General features: G+C 44.0%; 1 protein-coding gene across 1 annotated transcript in view; it reads left to right on the top strand.

Moving 5' to 3' along the window:
- Nucleotides 1–25188, top strand: part of ipo11 (importin 11) — a 245206-nt gene that overhangs the window by 72795 nt on the left and 147223 nt on the right. The window contains exons 13-22 of the mRNA XM_024001611.1: nt 2191–2281; nt 2853–2900; nt 3983–4088; nt 12997–13123; nt 17277–17310; nt 17471–17511; nt 17702–17818; nt 19752–19865; nt 20544–20659; nt 22053–22129. Coding sequence (XP_023857379.1) covers nt 2191–2281; nt 2853–2900; nt 3983–4088; nt 12997–13123; nt 17277–17310; nt 17471–17511; nt 17702–17818; nt 19752–19865; nt 20544–20659; nt 22053–22129 — 871 coding nt within the window. The remainder of the gene's footprint in view (nt 1–2190; nt 2282–2852; nt 2901–3982; nt 4089–12996; nt 13124–17276; nt 17311–17470; nt 17512–17701; nt 17819–19751; nt 19866–20543; nt 20660–22052; nt 22130–25188) is intronic.

Genomic DNA, 25188 nt, shown 5'->3' with positions numbered 1-25188 from the left:
TTTAGAAAGAGGGGAGAGCTAATATGCAACAACTAGCATGGGTTGCTAATATGACTAGGATTTTGCCTTTGGCTACCGGACAATGAAAGAAAGTTGCTATAAAATAATTGCCTCCACGGATATGGTCTGATATTTTGCTAGGCTACTTTGAAGTGAGGTACGACATGCCTTTTTAATATGTATTAAAAATGTTCAGGTTTCAAACAATTATATGTTTTCAAAATGCACACGGCCTCCAGCACATTGCAAAGTGGGTGTTTGACGCGCTGATGAAGTCTACCTTCTGTTGCTTAGGTATGCATTTTCTGTTTGAGAAGCTTCAGCAGAAGCTGAAAGTATCATAGATTGTCCGCCTAAAAGCTCTATCCGTATGCTGTACTCGTGTGATAAATAAGATGCATAACAAATATACCAATTTAATTCCACTAAATTATGCAAATGAACATAAGACTCATAAGCATGACCATTCACAAGTATTTCCATCAACTAATAGGCTAAGAAGCATTATTTTGCGGTGGGATTTCTTCTTCTCCCAGACAATGTGGCGAAGCCAATTTTATTTATCGGCTTTTCGATTTTTCTAACGGCCAAAAGCCTGCTATTACCGGCTAATGGAGACCCTGACCAGAAAATACATGATCTAAGTGAGTGATGGATGGTATTCAGCATTCATAAAATAACGACTAAAATGGTTATCTGGTTAGACAGCACATATTTTGTCATCTCTATTGAGTGGATGACTTGGAATGAAATAATAGTCATCAAATTAAACTAATGTAATATCCACATGGAAATATTTTATTACAGTAATGTGAATAAATGATGAGTTAATAAGTGCTAAGCAGCAACGGGCAGTCACTGCCGTCATAGGACTTATATCCATTGTTTTATTCTGTGTTACAGCTTTCAACCCACATAGTGCATTTAATGTTTTTTTAAATTTTTTATGATCCAATCCATTTTTTTTTTTTTACCGACCCCATCTCAGAAAGCACTAATCACTCAGCACTACTCTCACCCAAAAACAGACCATGGTTAGAAAAAGGAAAAGTCTGCACTCGTAGTATTGAGCTCTGATACAAGGAAATGTATTTGATATACTATTTATCTTTTCTATAGTTAGGACCAGTGGGTAGCATGGCACAGGGGGGATGTTTTAGTGACGTCTCTGATGTCTGACTGTCTGATTCTCAATGAATTGGGGGTAGGCTTTGTTTTGGTTTTGGCTGCTGCCTGTATCATCTCCTTACTGCTATCAGACTCCTCCCTCCCTCTCCCTCACCACCTTGCTTCTTCTTCTCCATCTCTTTTTCTCTAATATTCCCTCTGTCTCAGTTAAGCCCAGCTTTTCTTACTTCCATGGCGCTCTGGTTTAGGATCCAAACTTCTTTTGAAGTACACCAGTACAGTCGACCGCTGATGAGGTAACAGTGGAGGATGTAATTGGTGCCGACTCCTTTTACATTAATTTGTCTCGCTGAGGATATCCGCACTCTCCGGTTTGCGCCCAATCACAACAGTCCCAAATCTGCTACCACCCCTCCCCCATCAATCCTGCTTGGCTTTCAAATCCACAGACACTGACGACTAGGTCCAAGTGTTTGTTTTCTAGTCAGATCATGTGGTCATTGCAAACTCAGGGCCTTGCATATAAATAAACGAATCTTGACATGCATGCCCCAGTCTCCACTAAAGCATGCTGTGTGCCTGCTGGGAGGAAAATAGATTTGCCTTYCCCAGTACAGTGGGTGATGTGTCCTTGGTGTCGCCTTCCCTCTGCCATCTCCACCGTGGTCCTCTAATGAGCTGTTTGTCAGTATGGCTTTATTGTCAATGGTCTGTCATGGGCAGCGAGACTTAACACCTAGTTATTGATTTCCGCCGGTGTTGATCATGTCAGGGTTGTTTCCCCCCCCGTGGGAGTAGAACATGTTTGATGGGTGGGTTGTGTTTGTGGCATGATCTAATAAAGCTTGACAGGTGGTGTATAGGTGATGACTATCCTTTAACCCTGTGAGTGACACCTGGCTGTTGCTGTCAGTGAGGAGTCTCATGTGATGCATTCCACGTGGCTCCCCTGCTCATTGATTTAGTGCCAGTAGAACTGATGGAGAGGGACTGGATCTCGTGGAAAGGGAGTGTGTGTTTGTGTTGTTGTTTACCTATTCCCCCCCCCCCCTCTTTCACCAGCCTTGTACAGAAGTGTTGTTCTTGGACATATTCCACAACTACAGTCAGACTCTGACACCAGTGCTGCTGGAGATGGTGCTGAATCTACAAGGTAAGTCTGTCATTGTATTGTCCTCTTAAGACAATCATTTCTTATCTCATTGTGACATCCTGTTTAAATAAAGGCAAAATATAAACATGTTTTACAAAATGCAGCCTGATTCCTTTCTAGCCTGATTGGCCTTGTCCAACCACAGCCTTGGTTGTAGAGGTGTCCACTTAAATGGCTCAGAACATGTGCTGTACAACACTGCCGTTCAAGAGTCTTTAGGAACACATTCTTTAGATTACAATATGAGGTTCCCCCTGTGACACAGACCTGTGATAAGTTATTAGTTTCCAGAGTGAGTTGTCAGTGCACACAAACACAGGACAATTACAGGGTGTCTTTAGGCCAGTGTTCTCACCTGACAGAGTTATATTATAGAGGACAGTCAGAGTGAGGAAAAATTGGATAACACTAGATTGGAAAATTTCATTTTAGCTGAGAGACAAATATTGATTGTGGGAAGCCACTCAGTCTCCAGCAACAGGGAGAGGGACAGAGGATTTCATAATTTTCCATGTTCAGCTGCTTATCGTTTGTGTGTAGGTTTAACTTGGTGTTATGTGTGTGATTGCAGGACCAAGCAATGTGGATGATCCTGTTCAGCTGCTGATGAAGGATGCAGGTGGGTAATCATGAGTTCTTGTGGTCTCACTGGAGTAAGGTCAGAGGTCACGGCTCTCTGCAAGGTCGGAGGTACCTTTGCTCCTTAAGTCTGAAGCTCAGACATCCAGATGAGAAATGGCTGCAGTAGTCTTCCAGGAAATGTACTGTAGCTATCCTAGGAAGAGCCTTAGGATTATTCCCTTATCCGGAGGCTGTAAGAACGCTGTATACAATCAGCTGCCGCCTTTTTGCAGTGACTATAGTCTGACGGTTTCAAGTGCCTGGCAGCTCTGACATCACAGGATTTTGACGGACGTTCTCATATACCGTAAATCTCACTGGATCCTTAGTAGATCTCATTCAGGGTTTGAAAATAAGATAAAACAGGAACATTTCCTGGGGATATTTTTCACCACTGGGACTTAACTGTAAGTCTAGATGGTGTTTTGGAACACAGAATATCCAGATGAGTCATACCGGCATACAGGAGGACACACTGATTTTCCTGTTCTCTACCTCCAGTGATTTACTCCCTAGAGAGACTAGGGAGTAAACTACCCTGCACCCCCCCCCCCCCCCCCTCTCTTCCTCGCCCGATCCCTCTCTATAATTTGATCACTCCTTATACAGACTATAACTCATTTCGTAGAAAGACTGTCCTTGTCCTGATGTTGCTTCCAGCATGTGTCCTCCTCCCCTCTGTGGTTGTTAGCGCACCACAGGTTCTCCCAGCGCTGTTAATGACATCGTTTGTCCAACACACCCGCCGCTGTGTTGTCATCAGCTGTTCACATGGTTTATAGTTGACTGTTTCTCACGCTATAAAATCCACATCTAGTGTCAGTGGGCTCTTCAGTGTAGTTACTCAAAKGGGCTTTATGGATGAGAATAGTAATGCACCGCCGCTGCATCACAGTTTCTGTTTTGTTCCTTATGCCTCACGTTTTCTTCAATATGAAATGACAAAACCCCAAATTTACAGCTCAGACTGTTAGATATCCGATGGCAAGAGAATAGAAATAGAGGGCATCTTTCTGTCGTAACAGTATTTCATTGTTGAAAAAATTTCAGTTTAATTTGTGTGTCCCTATTTGTCCACAGTGTACAATGCAGTGGGGCTGGCAGCATACGAGCTGTTTGACAACATTGACTTTGACCAGTGGTTCAACAATCAGCTTCTGGGCGAGCTACACGTGAGCCACCACAGGTATGTCATAAGTGTCATAATGATGCATTATTAACAGTGATGGATTGCATTTGTATAGGTGTAATGCTTTTCCAAGAACGTAGGGCGTGACAACTCTCCTGTTACCCAATCCGTGAACTGGTTTCCTCTATTGCCACCCAATGACAGGAGTTACTGTTGACTCAATTGAGCTTCATTTATGTAACCTCCATCCACTCTTTCTCCATCAATCAATGCAAATCACTCCTTTAGCCAAGAAGGACTGTCACTTGGTTAGTAGTTGGTGTCACTACAAACATCCAGACTCAGGCTGTGATGACTCAGCTAGAAGAAGTGTGAGGGAGAGACAGTGTTTGAAGGAGAGGAGGAGGAGGAGGAGAGGGTAAAGGTGGAATGTGTGATCTCATGTAGTACAAAGGAACCCTCTCGACACTTGAGTGGTCAAACACACAAAGGAAGTGATGTCCCAACGATGGTGTGATGTCACAGTGCAGGTGTGGTGATGTCACAATGGGGCTTTGATGGGGGGGGTGTTCTTTCCACGGAATGACAATGGCTCAAGCCTCTCGGACACATCAAAGCACACAGACTTACTTTAGTTAAAGTAGCTCCATCTGGCCTTATCATGTATCTGTGGTGGGTGAGCTGCTGCTCTTCAAAGAGGGAGAGTATTTTTAGTCTCTTCAGAGAATAAAGTCAGCTCTGATACACTTTTCAACATCGTTTTTTTTTTGTTCAGTTTCTTTTTTTTCTTGTCGTGAATGAGTGAGAGTCTGGGAGATTGTGAGAGATGGTAGATATTTGGAACCGTTTGAAAAGCGAAGCACAAATATTGCTTGTGGATAGATTGCTTGTGGATAGAAGCGTTTGAACATTGATAATTTCCTGCATTGTCCTTGAATGGAATTTCTCCTGTCAGTCGCTGTGAGCTACTGCTGCTTCAGACATCACGTGGCTTTGGCAGTTCTTACAGTTCTGAGGACGCACAACGTGATTTGTTTTATTTCCAAGTTCATTTTCTCTCACACAGGATGCGTTTTACATGTAAAAGGCATTTTAATATCAGAGTATTTAGCCTTCCGGTCAGCCCTGACAACGGTATGGTATTTTTCCCACTTCAAATAGCAATTAGCCTACAGGCGCGCACCAACGCAGGGTCCACAAGACCTGACACAGATCAATGCAAAACACTCACCTGAAAACACAACATTATATGATGGAGAACATCAGACTTTTTTCACTGTTGCTATTCGCCTAGTCTACTGTTAGCCAAAAACTACCGATATAGTACCCTGAAAACAACTGAGCACTGTCTGCTGTTGTGGCATGTTGCATCATTCTGATTGGTTAAGAGAGTAGAGCAATTATAATTTTTGAATTTCGAGTATAAATTCATGATGATTATTATTTAAAAAGTGAAATAATATCAAATGCCCATCCCCAACAGTTACCTAGGTACAGTGCCTTCAGAAAGTATTCATACCCTTGTTACAGCCTGAATTCAAAATGGATTAAATCTATTTTCTTCTCACTCGTCTACACACACTATCCCATAATTGGAGGTGTACCTGTGGATGTATTTCAAGGCCTACCTTCAATTTCAGCGCCTCTTTGCTTGACACCATGGGAAAATCAAAATAAATCAGCCGAGACCTCAGAAAAAAGAATTGTAGACCTTCCAAACGCCTGAAGGTACCACGTTAATCTGTACAAAAAATAGTACGCAAGTATAAACACCATGGGACCACGCAGCCTTCATACCGCTCAGGAAGGAGACGTGTTCTGTCTCCTAGAGATGAACGTACTTTGGTGCGAAAAGTGCAAATCAATTCCAGAACAACAGCAAAGGACCTTGTGAAGATGCTGGAGGAAACAGGTACAAAAGTATCTATATCCACAGTAAAGCGAGTCCTATATCGACATAACCTGAAAGGCCGCTCAGCAAGGAAGAAGCCACTGCTCCAAAATCGCCATAAAAAAGCCAGACTACGGTTTGCAACTGCACATGGGGACAAAGATCACACTTTTTGCAGAAATGTCCTCTGGTCTGATGAAACAAAACAGAACTTTTTGGCAATAATGACCATCGTTATGTTTGGAGGAGAAATGGGGAGGCTTGCAAGCCGAAGAACACCATCCCAACTGTGAAGCACGGGGGTGGCAGCATCATGTTGTGGGGGTGTTTTGCTACAGGAGGGACTGGTGCACTTCACAAAATAGATGGCATCATGAGGAAAGAAAATGATGTGGATATATTGAAGCAACATCTCAAGACATCAGTCAGGAAGTTAAAGCTTGGTCGCAAATGGGTCTTCCAAATGGACAATGACCCCAAGCATACTTTCAAAGTTGTGGCAAAATGGCTTAATCACAACAAAATCAAGGTTTTGGAGTGGCCATCACAAAGCCCTGACCTCAATCCTGTAGAAAATGTGTGGGCAGAACTGAAAAAGCATGTGCAAGCAAAGGAGCCCTACAAACCTTACTCGGTTACGCCAGCTCTGTCAGGAGGAATGGGCCAAAATTCACCCAACTTATTGTGGGAAGCTTGTGGAAGGCTACCCAAAACGTTTGACCCAAGTGAAACAATTTAAAGGCAATGCTACCAAATACGAATTGAGTGTATATAAACTTCTGACCCACTGGGACTGTGATGAAAGAAATGAAAGCTGAAATAAATCACTCTCAACTATTATTCTGACATTTCACATTCTTAAAATAAAGTGGTGATCCTAACTGACCTACGACAGGGAACTTTTACTAGGATTAAATGTCAGGAATTGTGGAAAACTGAGTTTAAATGCATTTGGCTAAGGTGTATGTTAACTTCCAACTTCAACTGTACATTTTACATACATGGTACTTTTATATACAGCGATCACAACAATAATACATGACCAAACATAAGCTCTTTAATTCCACCCATGAATACTTACTGACTCAAGAAATTTCAGTTTTTTTAATTTGTTCAAATTTCTAAAAACAGAATTCCACTTTGACGTTATTTGGTATTGTGTGTGTAGGCCTGTGACACAAAATCTCAATTGAATCCATTTTAAGTTCAGGCTGTAACACAACAAAATGTGGAAAAAGTCAAGGGGTGTGAATACTTTCTGAAAGCACTGTGTATGGTTGGACGACAAGCTGACCTTTAAAGTTCATATGGATAATCTTGTGAGGAAGCAACAACGACTAAAGCTAAAGCTACTTCCCCAGGGCCTTTACGGAGTTAAGACTGCCTTCTCCTAGTGTGCTCCAGAGGCATGGAATAGTCTACAATCTATGCTTCACCTAGATGTATTAGTGCCACTCAGTGAGTTTAAAACTCTGATGCAAGACTGTTCAGGAGGAGTGTAAATGTTTCCTCTAGGTTGGATCGTGTCGTGCTGATTGTGTGTTTTACATTTTGAAATGTTGTATTGATTGCTGCTGCCTTTCAGGTCTCCCTTGTAAATGAGACTCTCTCAATGGGCTTTTCCTGGTTAAATAAAGGTTAAATAAAGACAAATTATATATATATATATCTCCATACCCAATGCTGCAACACAGTCATGCGGTCCCCTTCTGGCCTTTGTGTGTGTGTGTGGGTCGTGTTTATATTGAAAGTCAACATAGTTTTTTTTGCTTCAATAGAGTGATCAGGGACCTGCAACTATAGTGTTCCTTCAAATATAACAAATTAGCGCAACACATTTGGCACAAAATTGCTTCATTTTCATCAGATGACAACAGAAGTGCAACACTACTTGGCTGGGAGCCACACAAGTAAATTAGCGTACAATAAAAAAGCAAGGTCTTTTTGGCAAACATTATGCATGGCCATCCTATTTATTTTTAGGACTATCATAGAAAGATTGTAGCCAGCTACATTTCCTAATGTTTTGCTTGAAGTTAATCTAGAATTTTACCTGAGAAAAATAGGCTGGCAAAAAATTGCAATAAGATGCATTTTAGTTCTATGTTTACAAAATGCGGCAAGATTATTCATATTTATTTTTCCTGTGTGAAATCAGAATTCTGTGTTCTAACACGACCTCTAAGTTTAACTTGCTATCTAAGTGGCTGAGTTAATAAGGTGATGGGACATCGTGTTGTGTTAGCTTTCTGCTGTGTTTGAGAAGGCAAAGCCCTTTGGATTAGTTATTTGTACAGCTGCCACTGCTATCTTGATTTCCTAGGTTTTTTTCTCCTATCTGTTCTCGTCAGTCTGCTCCTCCCCCCTCTTCGCAGAGCATGGCAGGCCCGTTATCCTAGCGACAACAGACTCCACAAAGACACAGCTTGTAGACATGCTGCTCGAGAGCCAGTACTGTTCTTCCTTCAGACAAGCATGCCTCAAAACTTTGTTCATTTGCACAATGTCTCTCGTTCATATTCACTTGTAAATGTCTTAACTTACCAAAAATGACATTCGGTAGTTCCTGTCTATAGATGTGTAACTTTATGAGCTGGATTGACTTTTTTATTTTATTTTTCATTTATTTTAATTTGCGCTCGTTAGCACATTTCATTGACATTTTCTATTACTTGTGCAAATGTTGTTAGCATTCTCTTAATAGACACCCAATGGGCTTTTTAACATTTTTGTCTCCCCCTTGTGTACTAAGCTGGTAATACCGTAAATCCCGGGGTGAGGGAGGGACGGTATGACTATATGGAACTGGATACCGCCCAACCCTAGTACTGTTCCGTTTTAGTGGTTTAACGTGCAAGTCTGGATCTCAACCGATATAGTTAGGATGCAACCTAAATGGAACTCAATATTTTATAGGTAATTCTGCCACTACAGCACTATATAAGGATTAGGGTGCCATTTGGGATGCATCCTTAGTGTGTATAGCTGAATTGTTTGCTGGTGTTTGTTAATCCGTGTGGGTATTTGTATGGTGAAAAGCAGAGCCAGAGAATTATGGAAGAAGGCATTTGGAATCAAGCCGTTCATTATCTGCCATCCGTACTGGGCGGAAGTATACAGACGTAAGAAGGTAAAAAGAGAGAAATGCGAGACAGCGAGACGGATAGGAGAGAGAGAGAGAGAGACAGATACTAAGAGAGACTGATCCAGCCAGGGCAGTTGCTAAAAGGCATCTGCTGCTTTCTCTGCTGACCTTCTTGTGTGGACACTGTCAGACAGGCAGTGGTTTGGTACGGGCAAGGACAACCGCGTGTGCACACGTCTGCCTCAACCTTGCTGTTGGCATTTCCCCCTGCCCGTGCTGCTCGGCCCTCTGGGTAATGGCTGATGGTAGTGGATGGATAAGCCTGCATTGTGTTGTGGTAAAGGCCACCACATGTGGAATACCTGTGTTCGGAGGGAGGGAGGGAGGGAGAGGAATGATGCTGCAGAGTGATTAGACAGATCGGCGTGTTCTTAAAGGGCACCACATATGGCCCACCTGCACCCGTCACCTGCCAGCCTGCTCTTAATACTCACTGGGAGGGGTGAGGGAGGGAGAAAGAGCCATTTTCTCCTCTCCATTGAATTGAATACATTCCAGATCTGTGTCTGTTCCTACAGCTAGTTTACGACGCGTTAGCAAAGTGCCAAAAGGCCTTTGAGAGAGGCAGTTGTTTTTTAATCAGACTGTGGTAGTCAGTGCTCACATGATGTGTCTGCCTGCATGGGTTCACGTCAGGATTTGTGCTTCTATGAAGGACTCTAGTGCCAACTCTCTGTTCTCCAGGGCCAGTGTTCTGATGTTCCGGTAGTTTACAATGCATTAGGCGTGCGCTAATCGGCCTTGGAGCCTGTGGCGGGTCTGGTACTCTGAAACTGGCTGTGGTGGTGTATGGTCAGATGCAGGAAGAGGAGCCATGAATAGCAGGCCCTCCCTCTGACCCCCCCCTCACCTAAACACTCACACATAGCCCTTCTCCTCTCTTTCTCCTCATCTCTGGGCCAGCAGAAGGGAAATTAAACACAATAGTTTTTATTAGATGTCTTTTAAAGGTACTACATAGGGACATTCAAAATGCACACGGATGAGTATGGATTAATGAGCATTTGAATTGAGCATTAAGCGATGTTCTGACCTGGAAACATAGGGTGTAAAATCCATGTCACTGGAGAGAATTAGCTTTGTCTGTTTTCATGCCAATGCTTGTCTTGACACCAACCTGAACGATATTGTTCATGCCACTTTTTTTTATTGTGTTCTACTTGGTATTCTGCTGTAAAGCTCTTTGACACTGTCTGCCTTCATAAATGTTTATGATTTAAGGTGAGTCAGTGTGTGATCGATGACCTGTCTGTCTCCAGAGTGACACACAGTTTAAATATGAGTAGGTGCATCTGACATTGACTGTATCGAGTGTGAAATACAATTAACATAAGTATTCAGACCTTTACTCAGTACTTTGTTGAAGCGCCTTTTTGGCAGCGATTACAGCCCCGAGTCTTCTTGGGTATGACGCTACAAGCTTGGCACACCTGTATGTGCGGAGTTTCTCCATTCTTCTCTGCAGATTGTCTCATGCTCTGTCAGGTTGGATGAAGAGCGTCGCTGCACACCACTTTTCTGGTTACTACATGATTCCATATTGTGTTATTTCATAGTTTTGATGTCTTCACTATTATTCTATAATGCAGAAAATAGTACAAATAAAGAAAACTCTTGAATGAGTAGGTGTGTCCAAACTTTTGACTGGTACTGTGTATATAGTGTGTGTGTGTGTGTGTGTGTGTGTATGTATGTATATATATATATATATTACTGCTCAAAAAAATAAAGGGAACACTTAACACACATGTAACTCCAAGTCAATCACACTTCTGTGAAATCAAACTGTCCACTTAGGAAGCAACACTGATTGACAATAAATTTCACATGCTGTTGTGCAAATGGAATAGACAAAAGGTGGAAATTATAGGCAATTAGCAAGACACCCCAATAAAGGAGTGACTCTGCAGGTGGTGACACAGACCACTTCTCATTTCCTATGCTTCCTGGCTGATGTTTTGGTCACTTTTGAATGCTGGCGGTGCTTTCACTCTAGTGTAGCATGAGACGGAGTCTACAACCCACACAAGTGGCTCAGGTAGTGCAGCTCATCACGGATGGCACATCAATGCGAGCTGTGGCAAGAAGGTTTGCTGTGTCTGTCAGCGTAGTTTTCAGAGCATGGAGGCGCTACCAGGAGACAGGCCAGTACATCAGGAGATGTGGAGGAGGCTGTAGGAGGGCAACAACCCAGTAGCAGGCCGCTACCTCCGCCTTTGTGCAAGGAGGAGCACTGCCAGAGCCCTGCAAAATGACCTCCAGCAGGCACAAATGTGCATGTGTCTGCTCAAACGGTCAGAAACAGACTCACATGAGGGTGGTCTGACTTCACAGGTGGGGGTTGTGCTTACAGCCCAACACCGTGCAGGACGTTTGGCATTTGCCAGAGAACACCAAGATTGGCAAATTCGCCACTGGCGCCCTGTGCTCTTCACAGATGAAAGCAGGTTCACATTGAGCACATGAGCACATGTGACAGAGTCTGGAGACGCCGTGGAGAACGTTCTGCTGCCTGCAACATCCTCCAGCATGACCGGTTTGGCGTGAGTCAGTCTGGTGTGGGGTGGCATTTCTTTGGGAGGCCGCACAGCCCTCCATGTGCTCGCCAGAGGTAGCCTGACTGCCATTAGGTACCGAGATGAGATCCTCAGACCCTTGTGAGACCATATGCTGGTGCGGTTGGCCCTGGGTTCCTCCTAATGCAAGACAATGCTAGACCTCATGTGGCTGGAGTGTGTCAGCAGTTCCTGCAAGAGGAAGGATTGATGCTATGGACTGGCCCGTTCCCAGACCTGAATCCAACTGAGCACATCTGGGACATCATGTCTCGCTCCATCCACCAACGCCACGTTGCACCACAGACTGTCCAGGAGTTGGCGATGCTTTAGTCCAGGTCTGGGAGGAGATCCCTCAGGAGACCATCCGCCACCTCATCAGGAGCATGCCCAGGTGTTGTAGGGAGGTCATACAGGCACGTGGAGGCCACACACACTACTGAGCCTCATTTTGACTTGTTTTAAGGACATTACATCAAAGTTGGATCAGCCTGTAGTGTGGTTTTCCACTTTAATTTTGAGTGTGACTCCAAATCCAGACCTCCATGGGTTGATAAATTTGATTTCCATTGATAATTTTTGTGTGATGTTGTCAGCACATTCAACTATGTAAAGAAAAAAGTATTTAATAAGAATATTTCATTCATTCAGATATAGGATGTGTTATTATAGTGTTCCCTTAATTTTTTTGAGCAGTGTATATATATATAACATTTTTACTGTCAAAACACTACACGGCTCCAGAATTTTCAGATGTTCTTGTTCAGTGAAAATGAATTTGCCTTTATCTTTATGTGCTCTAATATTATATGTAAGCCTAATTCAATTGCCGCTAATTCACCAGTTCCCTGTTAAAAACAGATCAGTGACATGTTAAGTGTCTTTCAGCCTACATAATGAGTGGGGGTGGTTTTAAGGGATGGGTGCTTTGCTACAGTACCTGCTCTATCTCTCTCTAGTGTAGCTCTCTCAATCGGCGAACTAGCTATCGTTATGTTACACTATATGAATGTGTATCAACGCCTCACTGTCATCTCCTCCTCTGTTGTCCAGAGGTGCGTTCTGTTCGCTTGAATGCTTGCTACTTCACATTGCGGAACGGTTTATACTGAATGACATGTTTCCCCCAAAAATGCTCTTCTATGTTTGTTCCCATTTGGTGGGTGTGGCGAGGTGTGGCTTGAAGCAATGAGTGATGTAGTTAAAGGGCATTGGCCATGCTGACAACCCACAACCTGACCCCTCCCCCATTTTTCAACTGGTCGTTCATTACTGCACCGTTTCCGTTCAATTGAACGTTCCAGAATGTAAAAACGTACTGATCGCAGCCCTGGCACAAGCTGATTGGTTCCCCCCCCTCCCTCTGCTGTCCAGGTACAAGCTGATTCGTCGGCGGGTGATCTGGCTCATAGGTCAGTGGATTTCAGTGAAGTTTAAATCCGAACTACGGCCGCTGCTCTACGAGGTCATCCTTAACCTCATGCAGGACCCAGACCTAGTGGTGAGACACACAACACACACACACACACACACACACACACACACACACACACACACACACACACACACACACACACACATTAAAGAGTAATGAAAGCCATGATTAGGCTGTTAGACACAGTTAATATAGTGACTACTTGTCCTTTAGTAGCAACAAGTGTTATTCACACACTTTACAAGGCAGGACAAATGGCCAGTTAATTCTGCCGAGATGCCAGAGCTTGTTAATTGGAAATCTATGTTGTGTGAGCTTCAGGACATTAACTCCATGCTAACATGATGTACTTGTAGTACGCTAATTGCTAAGCTGCTTCTAATAAACTTTGCATCCATGATGGCTTACTGGCTAATTAGCCTGTAGAAGTGATACTCTATACATAGTGTCCTAGAGTCAATTCTGCTCTGACATGTCTGTTTGGAAGTCTGCTTCTACACAGTCTGATGAATGATATTCAGAACCGATATTTGCCCCAAATAGACTTGAGATTGCCTCCATTACCCACAGTGCCCAATCACACACAGATCTCTCACTTGAAGAGAGAGAATTACAGACAAGCATTTCCATGAAGAGGGTGGGTGGTTGGGGAGTGTTCAATAACATGCCATTTGTAGAGAGTTGCAAACTGTAGCTGGCTAGCCACCCGCTGCTGCTGTGTTGGGCCTGTACTGCTCACTTTTACTACTCACATGAAGGACTGTTTCCAGCGTGGGATGTGTTGTGTCTGGTCCACATACAGTACTGACCTTACTCTACGTAAAGTAGTTGGACAACACTCATGCATCACCCTTAAAGTCCCTCTGCTCTGCACATGGAATGGTTCTCGATTGATTACTCACAGGCTACCGTCCAAATTATTTATACCTTCTGATCAATACTGCCTCCTTCAATTAGGGACTGCTGGGACCCTGATTGGCGGTATTACCGTCAGAGTAATTGATGACAGCCACTCACGGTCTGACTGAAAACGTATTCATCAAACCAGCTACTGGTTATCAATAACTCCAGACACCAATAACCTGGTCCCCTGTCCAGTAACGTGAATGTTTTGGAACCAATCACCTCGTCATTCTGAACGGAAGTAGACCACTAATATATTCAGTTAGGAAACAACTAACAGTATTATACATTATTCCAAAGTAATTATTRTTAAATAATGTTATAAATACTGCCCTGTAATAAGTGTAATATTACTGCCTTTTAAGTGTGCAAGTAAAGTCATTTGCATGGTTTGGTAGACTATGATCAAAAAGTGTATTTGAAATTCTGTAATTTGTTTGTGCATTTAGTATTTAGGGAATTGTGTAGAGGGAAAAAGAGTGAGAGAGATGATGATAAAAGAGAGAGGGATTTTTGCATGAGAAAGCTCAACACACACACACTGGACCACACACTGGGCATTTATCAGTGATATTTATGAGGTGAGTCACACTAGTCATAGATATCCATCCCCTGTAGACAGCTCAGCTGGCTGCCAATTCCTCAGTCCTCGTCCTTGCTTTTCAGACCCATCTGATTTCTGCCCTGTTTACCAAAACCTCGACTGAAAATACTTCCTGGTGACATTTCTGATTCCTTTTTTTTGCCAAGCCCTGCCTCTACTCAGCGGAAAGAAAGTTCCCATAACCATTAAGGCTGCTTCACGCTGTGGCAGTGGCACTCTTCAGCCCATTGTGGCCCATTTTCTGTCACTCCAGCTAGGCTGTTTGTCATCTGAGCTCTGTAGAATAGCAGGGTGAAGCTAGAGAAGGGCTTTAAGAACATCTAAAAAAAGAACTGATTTCACTGACGTCTTTAGTGAGCATCGTAGTTATTATCCATGCTGTGGGATGTCTAAGTTGGTGTCGCTTACCCACAACAAATGAAATAAATGGAGGTGATTGCCTTGACTGCAGAAAGGGAACACAGACGCACAGAAAATCGTTCTTCCGAGGTATATAAACTGAACAGAGCTGGAGATTCTTATTTAAATGTCATTGTCTGCTTCTGCCCGGTAACGGGGTCAAATTGCTGGCCTTTTCATGCCCACCTTTTAGAGCAGTGCTAGCTAATCCGAGAATGCTAAAGCTCCAGGCCTATTGCTTCTCTCAGCCGGTAGATGTCATAGGAATGAAAGGAAATGCAGTTTATTCTTATCAGTTGAATGGAATCTCACTAAGGGTGGCATTCAGTGTTTCTAAAGCAGCAGAGCAAACGTAGTTATTACTATAAGTTATATGCTCCAAGCACGTTCATTCTTTTCACTTACTGCCGTAGTGTCAAATTGTCGGCCCATATGCCGTCTTGTCAATATAGGCGCTGACTAGTATTCATTCATCAAATGTGCAATGTATGCTCAATATACAGTTCACAGAGACAAAAAAAAAGATATACACTTGAATGATTGTCAAGGCAGGGGTTGAACGTGGTGCTTTCACTTAATGGTTTTTGTTGATGACTTTTGGACTAGGCTATTCAACTGCTGGGCCGATACTGCGTCAGAGCTTTTATTGACTGCCCGCCGTACTTGGTTTAACATTAGCGGGGAGAGAAAGGCCCTACGCTCTCTCACACACACACTCTCACACACACACACACACTCCTGCTCAACTCTCGTCACTGACAGTAGGTTGTAGTCACTCCATAGTTCCACTCCGGGCCCAGACTTGTTTTCCTCTCCTAGGTCTAATCATTTGTTCCTGTCGTAGACATGAGCTTCATCACATTGGCAGTGGTAGATTACACAGAGGAGACAGTCAATAACACTGGACGTCTTACAATTCCCCCGTGAAAGTGACACGGCAACTTTACTTCGGTGTTCTCAAGTCTTCTCTTTTCAATTTGAGTTTTGATTTTTTTTTTWATTGAACATGAAATGCACTATACAGAATAAAAAATGGAGTAAAAAGTCCCATGATGGTTGTGACTGTCCATTACGGCTTATTACTTATTAAGCATCGCCGCACGTAAGCCTAAGATCACCATGCACATTACCAAGCGTCGGCTGGAGTGGTGTAAAGCTTGCCGCCATTGGACTCAAGAGCAGTGGAAACACATTCTCTGGAGTGATGAATCACGCTTCGCCATCTGGCAGTCTAACGAATGAATCTGGGTTTTGGCGGATGCCAGGAGGATGCTACCTGCCCGAATGCATAGTGCCAACTGTAAAGTTTGGTGGAGGATAAATAATGATCTGGGGCTGTTTTTCATGGTTTGGGCTAGGCCCCTTAGTTCCTGTGAAGGAAAATCTTAACGCTACAGCATACAATGACATTCTAGATAATTCTGTAATTCCAAAACAGTTGTGGAATGCCCTTTTCTGTTTCAGCATGACATTGCCCATGTGCACAAAGCGAGGTACATACAGAAATGGTTTGTCGAGATCAGCATGAAAGAACTTTGAGTGGTCTGCACAGAGCCCTTACCTCCACACCATCGAACACCTTTGGGATGAATTGGAACGCCAACTGCGAGGCAGGTCTAATCGCCCCAACATCAGTGCCCTACCTCACTAATGCTCTTGTGGCTGGATGGAACCACGTCCCCACAGCAATGTTCCAACATCTAGTGGAAAGCCTTCCCAAAAGAGTGGAAGCTGTTCTAGTAGCAAAGGGGGGACCAACTCAATATTAATGCCCATGATTTTGGAATGAGATGTTCGACGAGCAGATGTCCACATACTTTTGGTCATGTAGTTTACCTCGTGAAGCAACTGCTACCCCTCTCAATCGCGCATTCTTCTGTCTCTTCTCGTAGCAGGTATAAAAGAAATGCACAGACCGGACAACTAGGAGCAATGGATTAAGGTCATTGTAGTTAATTACCACGTTTGATTAGATTTTCTGCCGTGTATAATATTGGCTTTTTGGAAACTACAACTCCCTACTACATCGCACAGTTCAGGCTTGATCTGATTTATGTGCCCATTGAGCTCACAGAAGAAAATGTGAATGAAATTGAATTGAAGTAATTGAGCCGATGCCTGTCAATTATTTGTTTTTTTAAACCTGACATTTCGGTTAATTACCTCACTCATCACAATCACCCACAACAAAAACCTTACGTTCATCTCTTATTCTTAGTCGGTCTTCTCTCAACTGTGAGTACAGCTCCGTATTCAGCCCCATCCCCCAGAGATATTTGGCAGGAATACCAATGTTTTGTTTTTGTTCTAAAGGTGCGGATCGAGACGGCCACAACTCTGAAACTCAATATCCTTCTCATTGAATCTATTTTGCTGAAATACAAATGTGTTGCTTCTTTCAAAAATTCATATTATTATGCACCTCTCTTCCTGTCACTGTGAAGTCTCTCTGTGAAGATGAACCTCTTGTAAGACCTGTCAGTTTCTCTTCCTTAACGTGTCATCACCTGTCGACGACTTTGAGTTCCGGACAGAACAGTTCTTACCGGTGAGTGCCTTTTCTAGGAGAGAAATGTTTTTTTTWTTTTTTATGTTGCTAATCGTTTTCTATTCTGGCATTGCTTTTTTTAGATACATTTTTGGGGGGTAAATGCATGGTATGCAATAATGGGATATTAAAATGCTCTCCCTCCCTCTCTCTCTCTCTCCCTCTACCTCCCTCCTCTCTCACCCGTTAGTATCTGGAGTCTATTTTCAGCCTGCTATTCCAGCTGTTGCAGCAGGTGACAGAGTGTGACACTAAGATGCAGGTCCTCCATGTGATCTCATGTGTCATTGAGAGGGTCAACATCCAGGTGAGGGGTCAAATGCCAAAGAGCTCATTGCCTGAATTTTTTATTTTTTTATTTTATTTTTTACTAAGGTCATGGTATACGTCATGGTAGGATATGCACATGTAATGGAATTCTAGTAGCTGGGTTAAAAAACGCCACAATTTAAAGAAATACAGTGGCATCCATTGCCTTTGATTTATTAGGGGACAGCCCTTGCTGTTAAGAACAACCATCATGTAACCGGTATGCAACATTTCTCAGCCTGCTCTCCCTCAGGCTAGAGGAAACAAAGCGACTTTCTAAGAGCAAATGAAACCAGTCACTCGTCACTTTCTCAGACAGTCGCCTTCAACTGCTGGGTTCTGCCGTCCTTCCACTGATGACGCGTTTGTCAGTCATCACAAGTCATGAAGTGAACTCTGAGTTCAACTGAGCATGACGAAAGCTCTCACTCGCCATTTTTGTTTTTCTTTTGTCCTTCTAAGCACTTTTATAATAGTTTTATGATCCGTCATGTACCATCGAATTGTTTTACTAAATCTACCCGGTGTTTGTCAGCCTTTGATGACCTTTATTCTTTGACCCCCGTATTATTCAGTGGGGTACTCTATTTCTCCTCAACGCTCTCTTGACTTCACTCCCTCATAAATGGCTTCCACTCTAGTCAACTGTCATTATATTTAAATCGCCTGTCTTAACTGCCTGTGAGCGAGAACGCAGTCACGTGAATATTCTATTACACCTCACAGGGAATTCTTAAAGGCAAAAAAAATGAAGAAATAATGGGGTAGAAAAGGCATAATGAAACCATTGCTTGGAGATGGGGTATATACATTTTTTTCTCTCTTTCTCTTCTGAATTTACAAATCACCCTTTAGAATGGCTTGGTTCCCTCTCATCTTCTTTAAAGGGCTGCATTTTGAAAGCTGTCTGTCTTTTTGTGATTCTCTTTTCCCCCCTGCTCCTTAAAAATGTGTAACGGTGCAAGACATTCAAACAAAGGAGCTCTCGGAAAAGGAGGGAGGGAGGTGGAGGGAAGTGAGAGAAAGAAGTCTAAGATGGGAAAGGGACAGGAAGCGAGGAGGAGCTGGAGCAAGTGGAGAAAGAAAGAGACAGACTCTTGTGCATTAAAAATGGGTATTAAAACAACGGTATAATTAAGTTTTGGCCCGTTGCACTTAGGTAGTTGTGAATCGGCGGCCGCAGGTGCTGACATATTTACCAGTTTCGCAGAGGAAAGAGAGCGACTGGTCTCAGTCGCCATGCCTCTGACTCAATCCAATAAAGATGTCATTATAAACACCTCCTTTACAGAAAAGCTGCCAGAGAAAGAGAGGGTGTGTGTGAGAGAGGGAGAGAAAGGAGTGTGTGGGCTATGGTAAACTCACTCTGAGCTCTACTGTAGAGTTGCGAGTCTGTTAGAGGAGTGGGGCTTAATTTGATATTTACTCATTTGACTTTTATTGCCAAGCAGCAAATGAGCACATTTCAGGGAACATTAGCAGCCAGTGAAAAGAGTTAGTCTGTTTGTGTTGGGTCCTTCGGATGAATACATTGTTATGGCTGCTTAGGAGAGAATGTACACAGAGACACATGTGTGAAAAGTAAGCTGTTGGAGTCTTTCTTGATATTTTGAAATCGTGTTACCACAAATAATATCTTGACCTGCTCCCTACCAACCCTACGATTACAAGGAAGGACATTATCCAACAGTTAGAATGGTTAGGTCTGGCTCAGAATACTTCCCACGTTAGACATTGTGTTAGTACAAGACGTACGCCCTAACTAGTACAACTGGCACCTGGACCTGTACACACTTCCCAAATGGGACAATAAAGATATTGATGGATTTGATTTGGGCTTACACATTCATATTGTATGAAGGCCTTTGTGTTTCTATTGAATGCAATGCTCTGGTGTTTGTTGTTGCTGATCAGATTGTGTTTTCTCTTAGATCCGGCCATATGTAGGCTGTCTGGTCCAGTACCTGCCACTGCTTTGGAAACAATCAGAAGAACACAACATGCTGCGTTGTGCCATACTCACCACACTGGTTCACCTTGTACAGGTATGACACATACGGGGCGGCAGGTAGCCTAGTGGTTAGAGCGTTGGACTAGCAACCGAAAGGTTGCGAGATCGAATCCCCGAGCTGACAAGGTAATAATCTGTTGTTTTGCCCCCGAACAAGGCAGTTAACCCACTGTTCCTAGGCCGTCATTGGAAATAAGAATTTGTTCTTAACTGACTTGGCTAGTTAAATAAAGGTTAAATATTTTTAAAAATTCAAAAATACACTCCGTCTTAGCCCTTCGTTGCCGTTTCTCATCGCTTCTCCCAGTGTGCGTGCGTGAAATGTATGGGAGGCTTGAGCGAATAACCGTATACTGGGGTATTTTGAAATGCCGACACTATGATTTTCAATACCGTAAAAGCTTGGCTTTTTAGTGTAGACTCATATTCATTAGTGCAAATTGTAGTAAATCCTTTTGCAACTGAAAAGTTTTTTGGAACGGAAGCTAGTCTTATTGTACAAATCCAGGTCGTCCCTCAGTTTCGGTCCTTTTTCTTCCATTTGCTGTCCATTTGCTGCCCAATCTTAACCTGGGTCTGTGTCAATATACTGTGTAGTAAAGTACAAATCCAGTAAACAAGTAGTGCCATGGACACATATACACACCATCGTAATCTTTACCCCCTCATAATGTGGTAGGCTTATGTCAATTCCTGTATGATGTCATCACAGGGCCTGGGGGCGGAGAGTAAGAACCTGTATCTCTTCCTGCTTCCTGTGATCCAGCTGAGTACAGATGTCTCGCAACCACCGCATGTCTACCTGCTAGAGGACGGACTGGAGCTGTGGTACGTACACACACAGAGACAAACAGTTCCACACAGAGACAAACACACACAAACTCAGCCCTGAGAGCAGACTGATACTAACGGTCTCTGTCACTCTTCTAAAGGCAGACGTTTATCAGGCACTTACAGCACTCACCTTTCTTCCATCCCACCCTCCATGAGCTCTCTCTCTCACTCCCCTCTTAGATTTTTCCCTCTTTTTCTTCCCTCTGCTTTCTCTCACCCATCTCTCTCCCATTATGCGCTCTCGCTCTCTCTCTCGCTCCCCTCCGCTTACGTGACGTTGATTTTGCCTTTGCTTCCTCCCAGATAAACAGTTGTAACCGAAATACGTGTTTACCTCATTTACAGAGTCATTTGTGTCAACGGCTTCTCTTTTTTTCCCGACCTGCTGTCTCGCACTCTATTTTGTGTTCTGTCTCGTGGTCCGTCACTCGTTTTTTTGTTCTCCCCTTTCTCTAGCTCTGTCCTTCTCTCCCTCGTTCTCTCATTCCTTCAATCACTCTCWTTCACGTTCGTTCATGCCCTCTGATGGGCGATGACGATTCAAAGTAGGCGTAACACACACTGCCCATTTTCCTGTGCGACTAGAGCTCTGAAAAGAAGACATTTTAAATTTGTTCAAAATGGTGGTTCTACTTACAGAGCCATTTTGTAGTAAATGATCCTATTGTGGAAGGCCTGTCTGGCTTGCAAAAGCTTGAACACTGAGGCCTTAGCGTGGCTCGTCTTTTGTTGYGCCTTTCGATGACGTTGGCCTAGTTACACATGGTTAGCAGTGATAAGAGGGATTACTCGTCCTATCTCTGAGCCGGTGTGTCAAACAGGACATTCTTTGAACAAGCACATTGTCTGCTTTTAAATTCTCATCTCAAAGGGCAGAACGTCTGCAGTGACGTGCTAGAATGAGCTTGAGCTGCTCTCAATAGACTGACTCAATTGACTGTGATGAACCATTGTCATGGTTTGAGTTTGATTGACTCATTCAGACAGATTCTTCTTTTATGGTTCAGCCACACATTGACACGTTGACGTTTCTTCTCCAGCCATAGATATGTACATATTTTGAATCTCAAACACAGTTTTTGTGGTGTTATCTGTTCTGTTCCATTGGGAAAGCATGGTGGTTGCAACGCCAGGGTTGTGGGTTCGATTCCCACTGGTGACCAGTGTGAAAATGTATGCTCTCACTACTCTTTAGTCGCTCTGGCTAAGAGTGTCTGCTAAATTACTAATGTAAACTGGAAATCTAGAGCTTCGTTATGGTCTGGTCAGCAGCTTTAAATGCTTCTGTGACGCTAACTCTCGTGTCCTCTTTCTCCATTTCACATCCGCCCCCCCCCTCTCTCTCTCCACCCTCCTTTCTTTCCTCCATCCCTTTATCAACCTACAGGTTGGTGACGTTGGAGAATAGTCCGGCAATCACCCCAGAGCTGCTGAGAATCTTCCAGAACATGTCAGCTCTCCTGGGTGAGTTTTACATTGTTGATGTTGACGCTGCATTCGTGAACGATTGTGGGAGTAGTTCATGACCATAGGTTGGCAACCCAAATCCTATGTGATTTCAATGTGACTTTCTCCATTCTGATGGTTTTATTCTGTTCAGTCCAACTCAAAACAAAAATAGCTAATGAACACACTGTACCCAATACTAGAACCAATACTAGAGGCTATTAAGGCTATTAACATGGGAAAGACTGTATGAAAATGTGTTTGCTACATGCACATATTACAATACAGCTGTACATAGAGGCAGCGTACTACAATGGTAACAACTAACTACGAACAAAATTCAAATGTCACACCAGTCCCTCACACCATCCCACACGTCCAGTCCAGATATGAGTCCAGTTGTTGTTGTGCAGGGCAGAGAGGAGTTTGCTGCTCTTGTTGAGACTGAAAGTTGGAAGCAGCCAATCGCAGAAATGCCTGTGATTGGCTGACCCCACTGTGTCATAAGGCCCCTGGCAACCATGAACTCTAGCAACCAATCGGTTTGGCTAGGTACAGAGGTGTGAAGGGTCAGTTTATGACCCATAGCCTAGAGGGGGAAGGGAGCCTAATGCTGGAGTTCGAAAGTTGCAGAGTTTGTGTCCCTGAGAGAGGGCTGTTTTAGTAGATACCATTGCACAAACAACATGTTTTATCTAGGCCTTCACAAGCACTAGTACCATGCTAGACATACTTCCGGCGCCGAAAAAGAGATGGCCGCCTCGCTTCGCGTTCCTTGGAAAATATGCAGTATTTTGTTTTTTTATGTGTTATTTCTTACATCGGTACCCCAGGTAATCTTAGGTTTCATTACATACAGTCGGGAGGAACTACTGAATATACGATTAACGTCAACTCATCATCGTTCCTACCAGGAATATGACTTTCCCGAAACGGATCCAGTGTTTTGCCTTCCACCCAATACAATGGATCTGATCCCAGCCGGCGACCCTGTGCGACGCCGTAAAAGGGGCAAACGAGGCGGTCTCCTGGTCAGGCTTCGGAGACGGGCACATCGCGCTCCACTCCCTAGCATACTACTCGCCAATGTCCAGTCTCTTGACAATTAAGGTTGATGAAATCCGAGCACGGGTAGCATTCCAGAGAGACATCAGGGATTGCAACGTGCTCTGCTTCACGGAAACATGGCTAACTCAAGAGACGCTAAGGGAGTCGGTGCAGCCAGCTGGTTTCTTCATGCATCGCGCCGACAGAAACAAACATCTTTCTGGTAAGAAGAGGGCGGGGGGGTATGCCTTATGATTAACGAGACGTGGTGTGATCATCATAACAACACACAGGAACTCAAGTCATTCTGTTCACCTGATCTAGAACTCCTCACAATCAAATGTCGACCGCATTATCTACCAAGGGAATTCTCTTCAATCATAATCACAGCCGTATATATTCCCCCCAAGCAGACACATCGATGGCCCTGAACGAACTTTATCTGACTCTTTGTAAACTGGAAACCACACACCCTGAGGCTGCATTCATCGTAGCTGGGGATTTTAACAAGGCTAATCTAAAACAAAAACTCCCTAAATTCTATCAGCATATCGATGTGCTACCAGGGCTGGAAAAACCCTAGATCATTGTTATACTAATTTCCGCGACGCATATAAGGCCCTCCCCCGCCCCCCTTCGGAAAAGCTGACCACGACTCCGTTTTGTTGATTCCAGCCTACAAACAGAAACTAAAGCTCCCGCGCTCAGGTCTGTTCAACGCTGGTCCGACCAATCTGAATCCACGCTTCAAGACTGCTTCGATCACGCGGACTGGAATATGTTCCGCATTGCGTCCAACAACAATATTGACGAATATGCTGATTCGGTGAGCGAGTTCATAGAAGTGCATTGACGATGTCGTACCACAGCAACGATTAAAACATTCCCAAACCAGAAACCTGGATTGACGGCAGCATTCGCGTGAAACTGAAAGCGCGAACCACTGCTTTTAACCAGGGCAAGGTGACCGGAAGCATGACCGAATACAAACAGTGTAGCTATTCTCTCCGCAAGGCAATCAAACAGGCTAAGTCCCAGTACAGAGACAAAATCGAGTCGCAATTCAACAGCTCAGACACAAGAGGTATGTGGCAGGGTCTACAGTCAATCACGGATTACAAAAAGAAAACCAGCCCCGTCGCGGACCAGGATGTCTTGCTCCCAGACAGGCTAAACAACTTTTTTGCCCGCTTTGAGGACAATACAGTGCCACTGACACGGCCCCCTACCAAACCTGCGGGCTCTCCTTCACTGCAGCCGAGGTGAGTAAAACATTTAAACGTGTTAACCCTCGCCAAGGCTGCAGGCCCAGACGGCATTCCCAGCCGCGTCCTCACGAGCATGCGCAGACCAGCTGGCTGGTGTGTTTACGGACATATTCAATCAATCCTTATCCCAGTCTGCTGTTTCCACATGCTTCAAGAGGGCCACCATTGTTCCTGTTCCCAGAAAGCTAAGGTAACTGAGCTAAACGACTACCGCCCGTAGCACTCACTTCCGTCATCATGAAGTGCTTTGAGAGACTAGTCAAGGACCATATCACCTCCACCCTACCGGACACCCTAGACCCACTCCCAATTTGCTTACCGACCCAATAGGTCCACAGACGACGCAATCGCAACCACACTGCACACTGCCCTAACCCATCTGGACAAGAGGAATACCCATGTGAGAATGCTGTTTATCGATTACAGCTCAGGCATTTAACCATAGTACCCTCCAAACTCGTCATCAAGCTCGAGACCCTGGGTCTCGACCCCGCCCTGTGCACTGGGTCCTGGACTTCCTGACGGGCCGCCCCAGGTGGTGAGGGTAGGTAACAACATCTCCACCCCGCTGATCCTCAACACTGGGGCCCCACAAGGTGCGTTCTGAGCCCTCTCCTGTACTCCCTGTTCACCCACGACTGCGTGGCCATGCACGCCTCCAACTCAATCATCAAGTTTGCGGATGACACTACAGTGGTAGGCTTGATTACCAACAACGCGAGACGGCCTACAGGAGGAGGTGAGGGCCCTCGGAGTTTGTGT

Source organism: Salvelinus sp. IW2-2015, linkage group LG15, assembly GCF_002910315.2.
Source record: "Salvelinus sp. IW2-2015 linkage group LG15, ASM291031v2, whole genome shotgun sequence".
Lineage (NCBI taxonomy): Eukaryota > Metazoa > Chordata > Actinopteri > Salmoniformes > Salmonidae > Salvelinus > Salvelinus sp. IW2-2015.
This window is presented reverse-complemented; position numbering and strand designations above follow the sequence as displayed.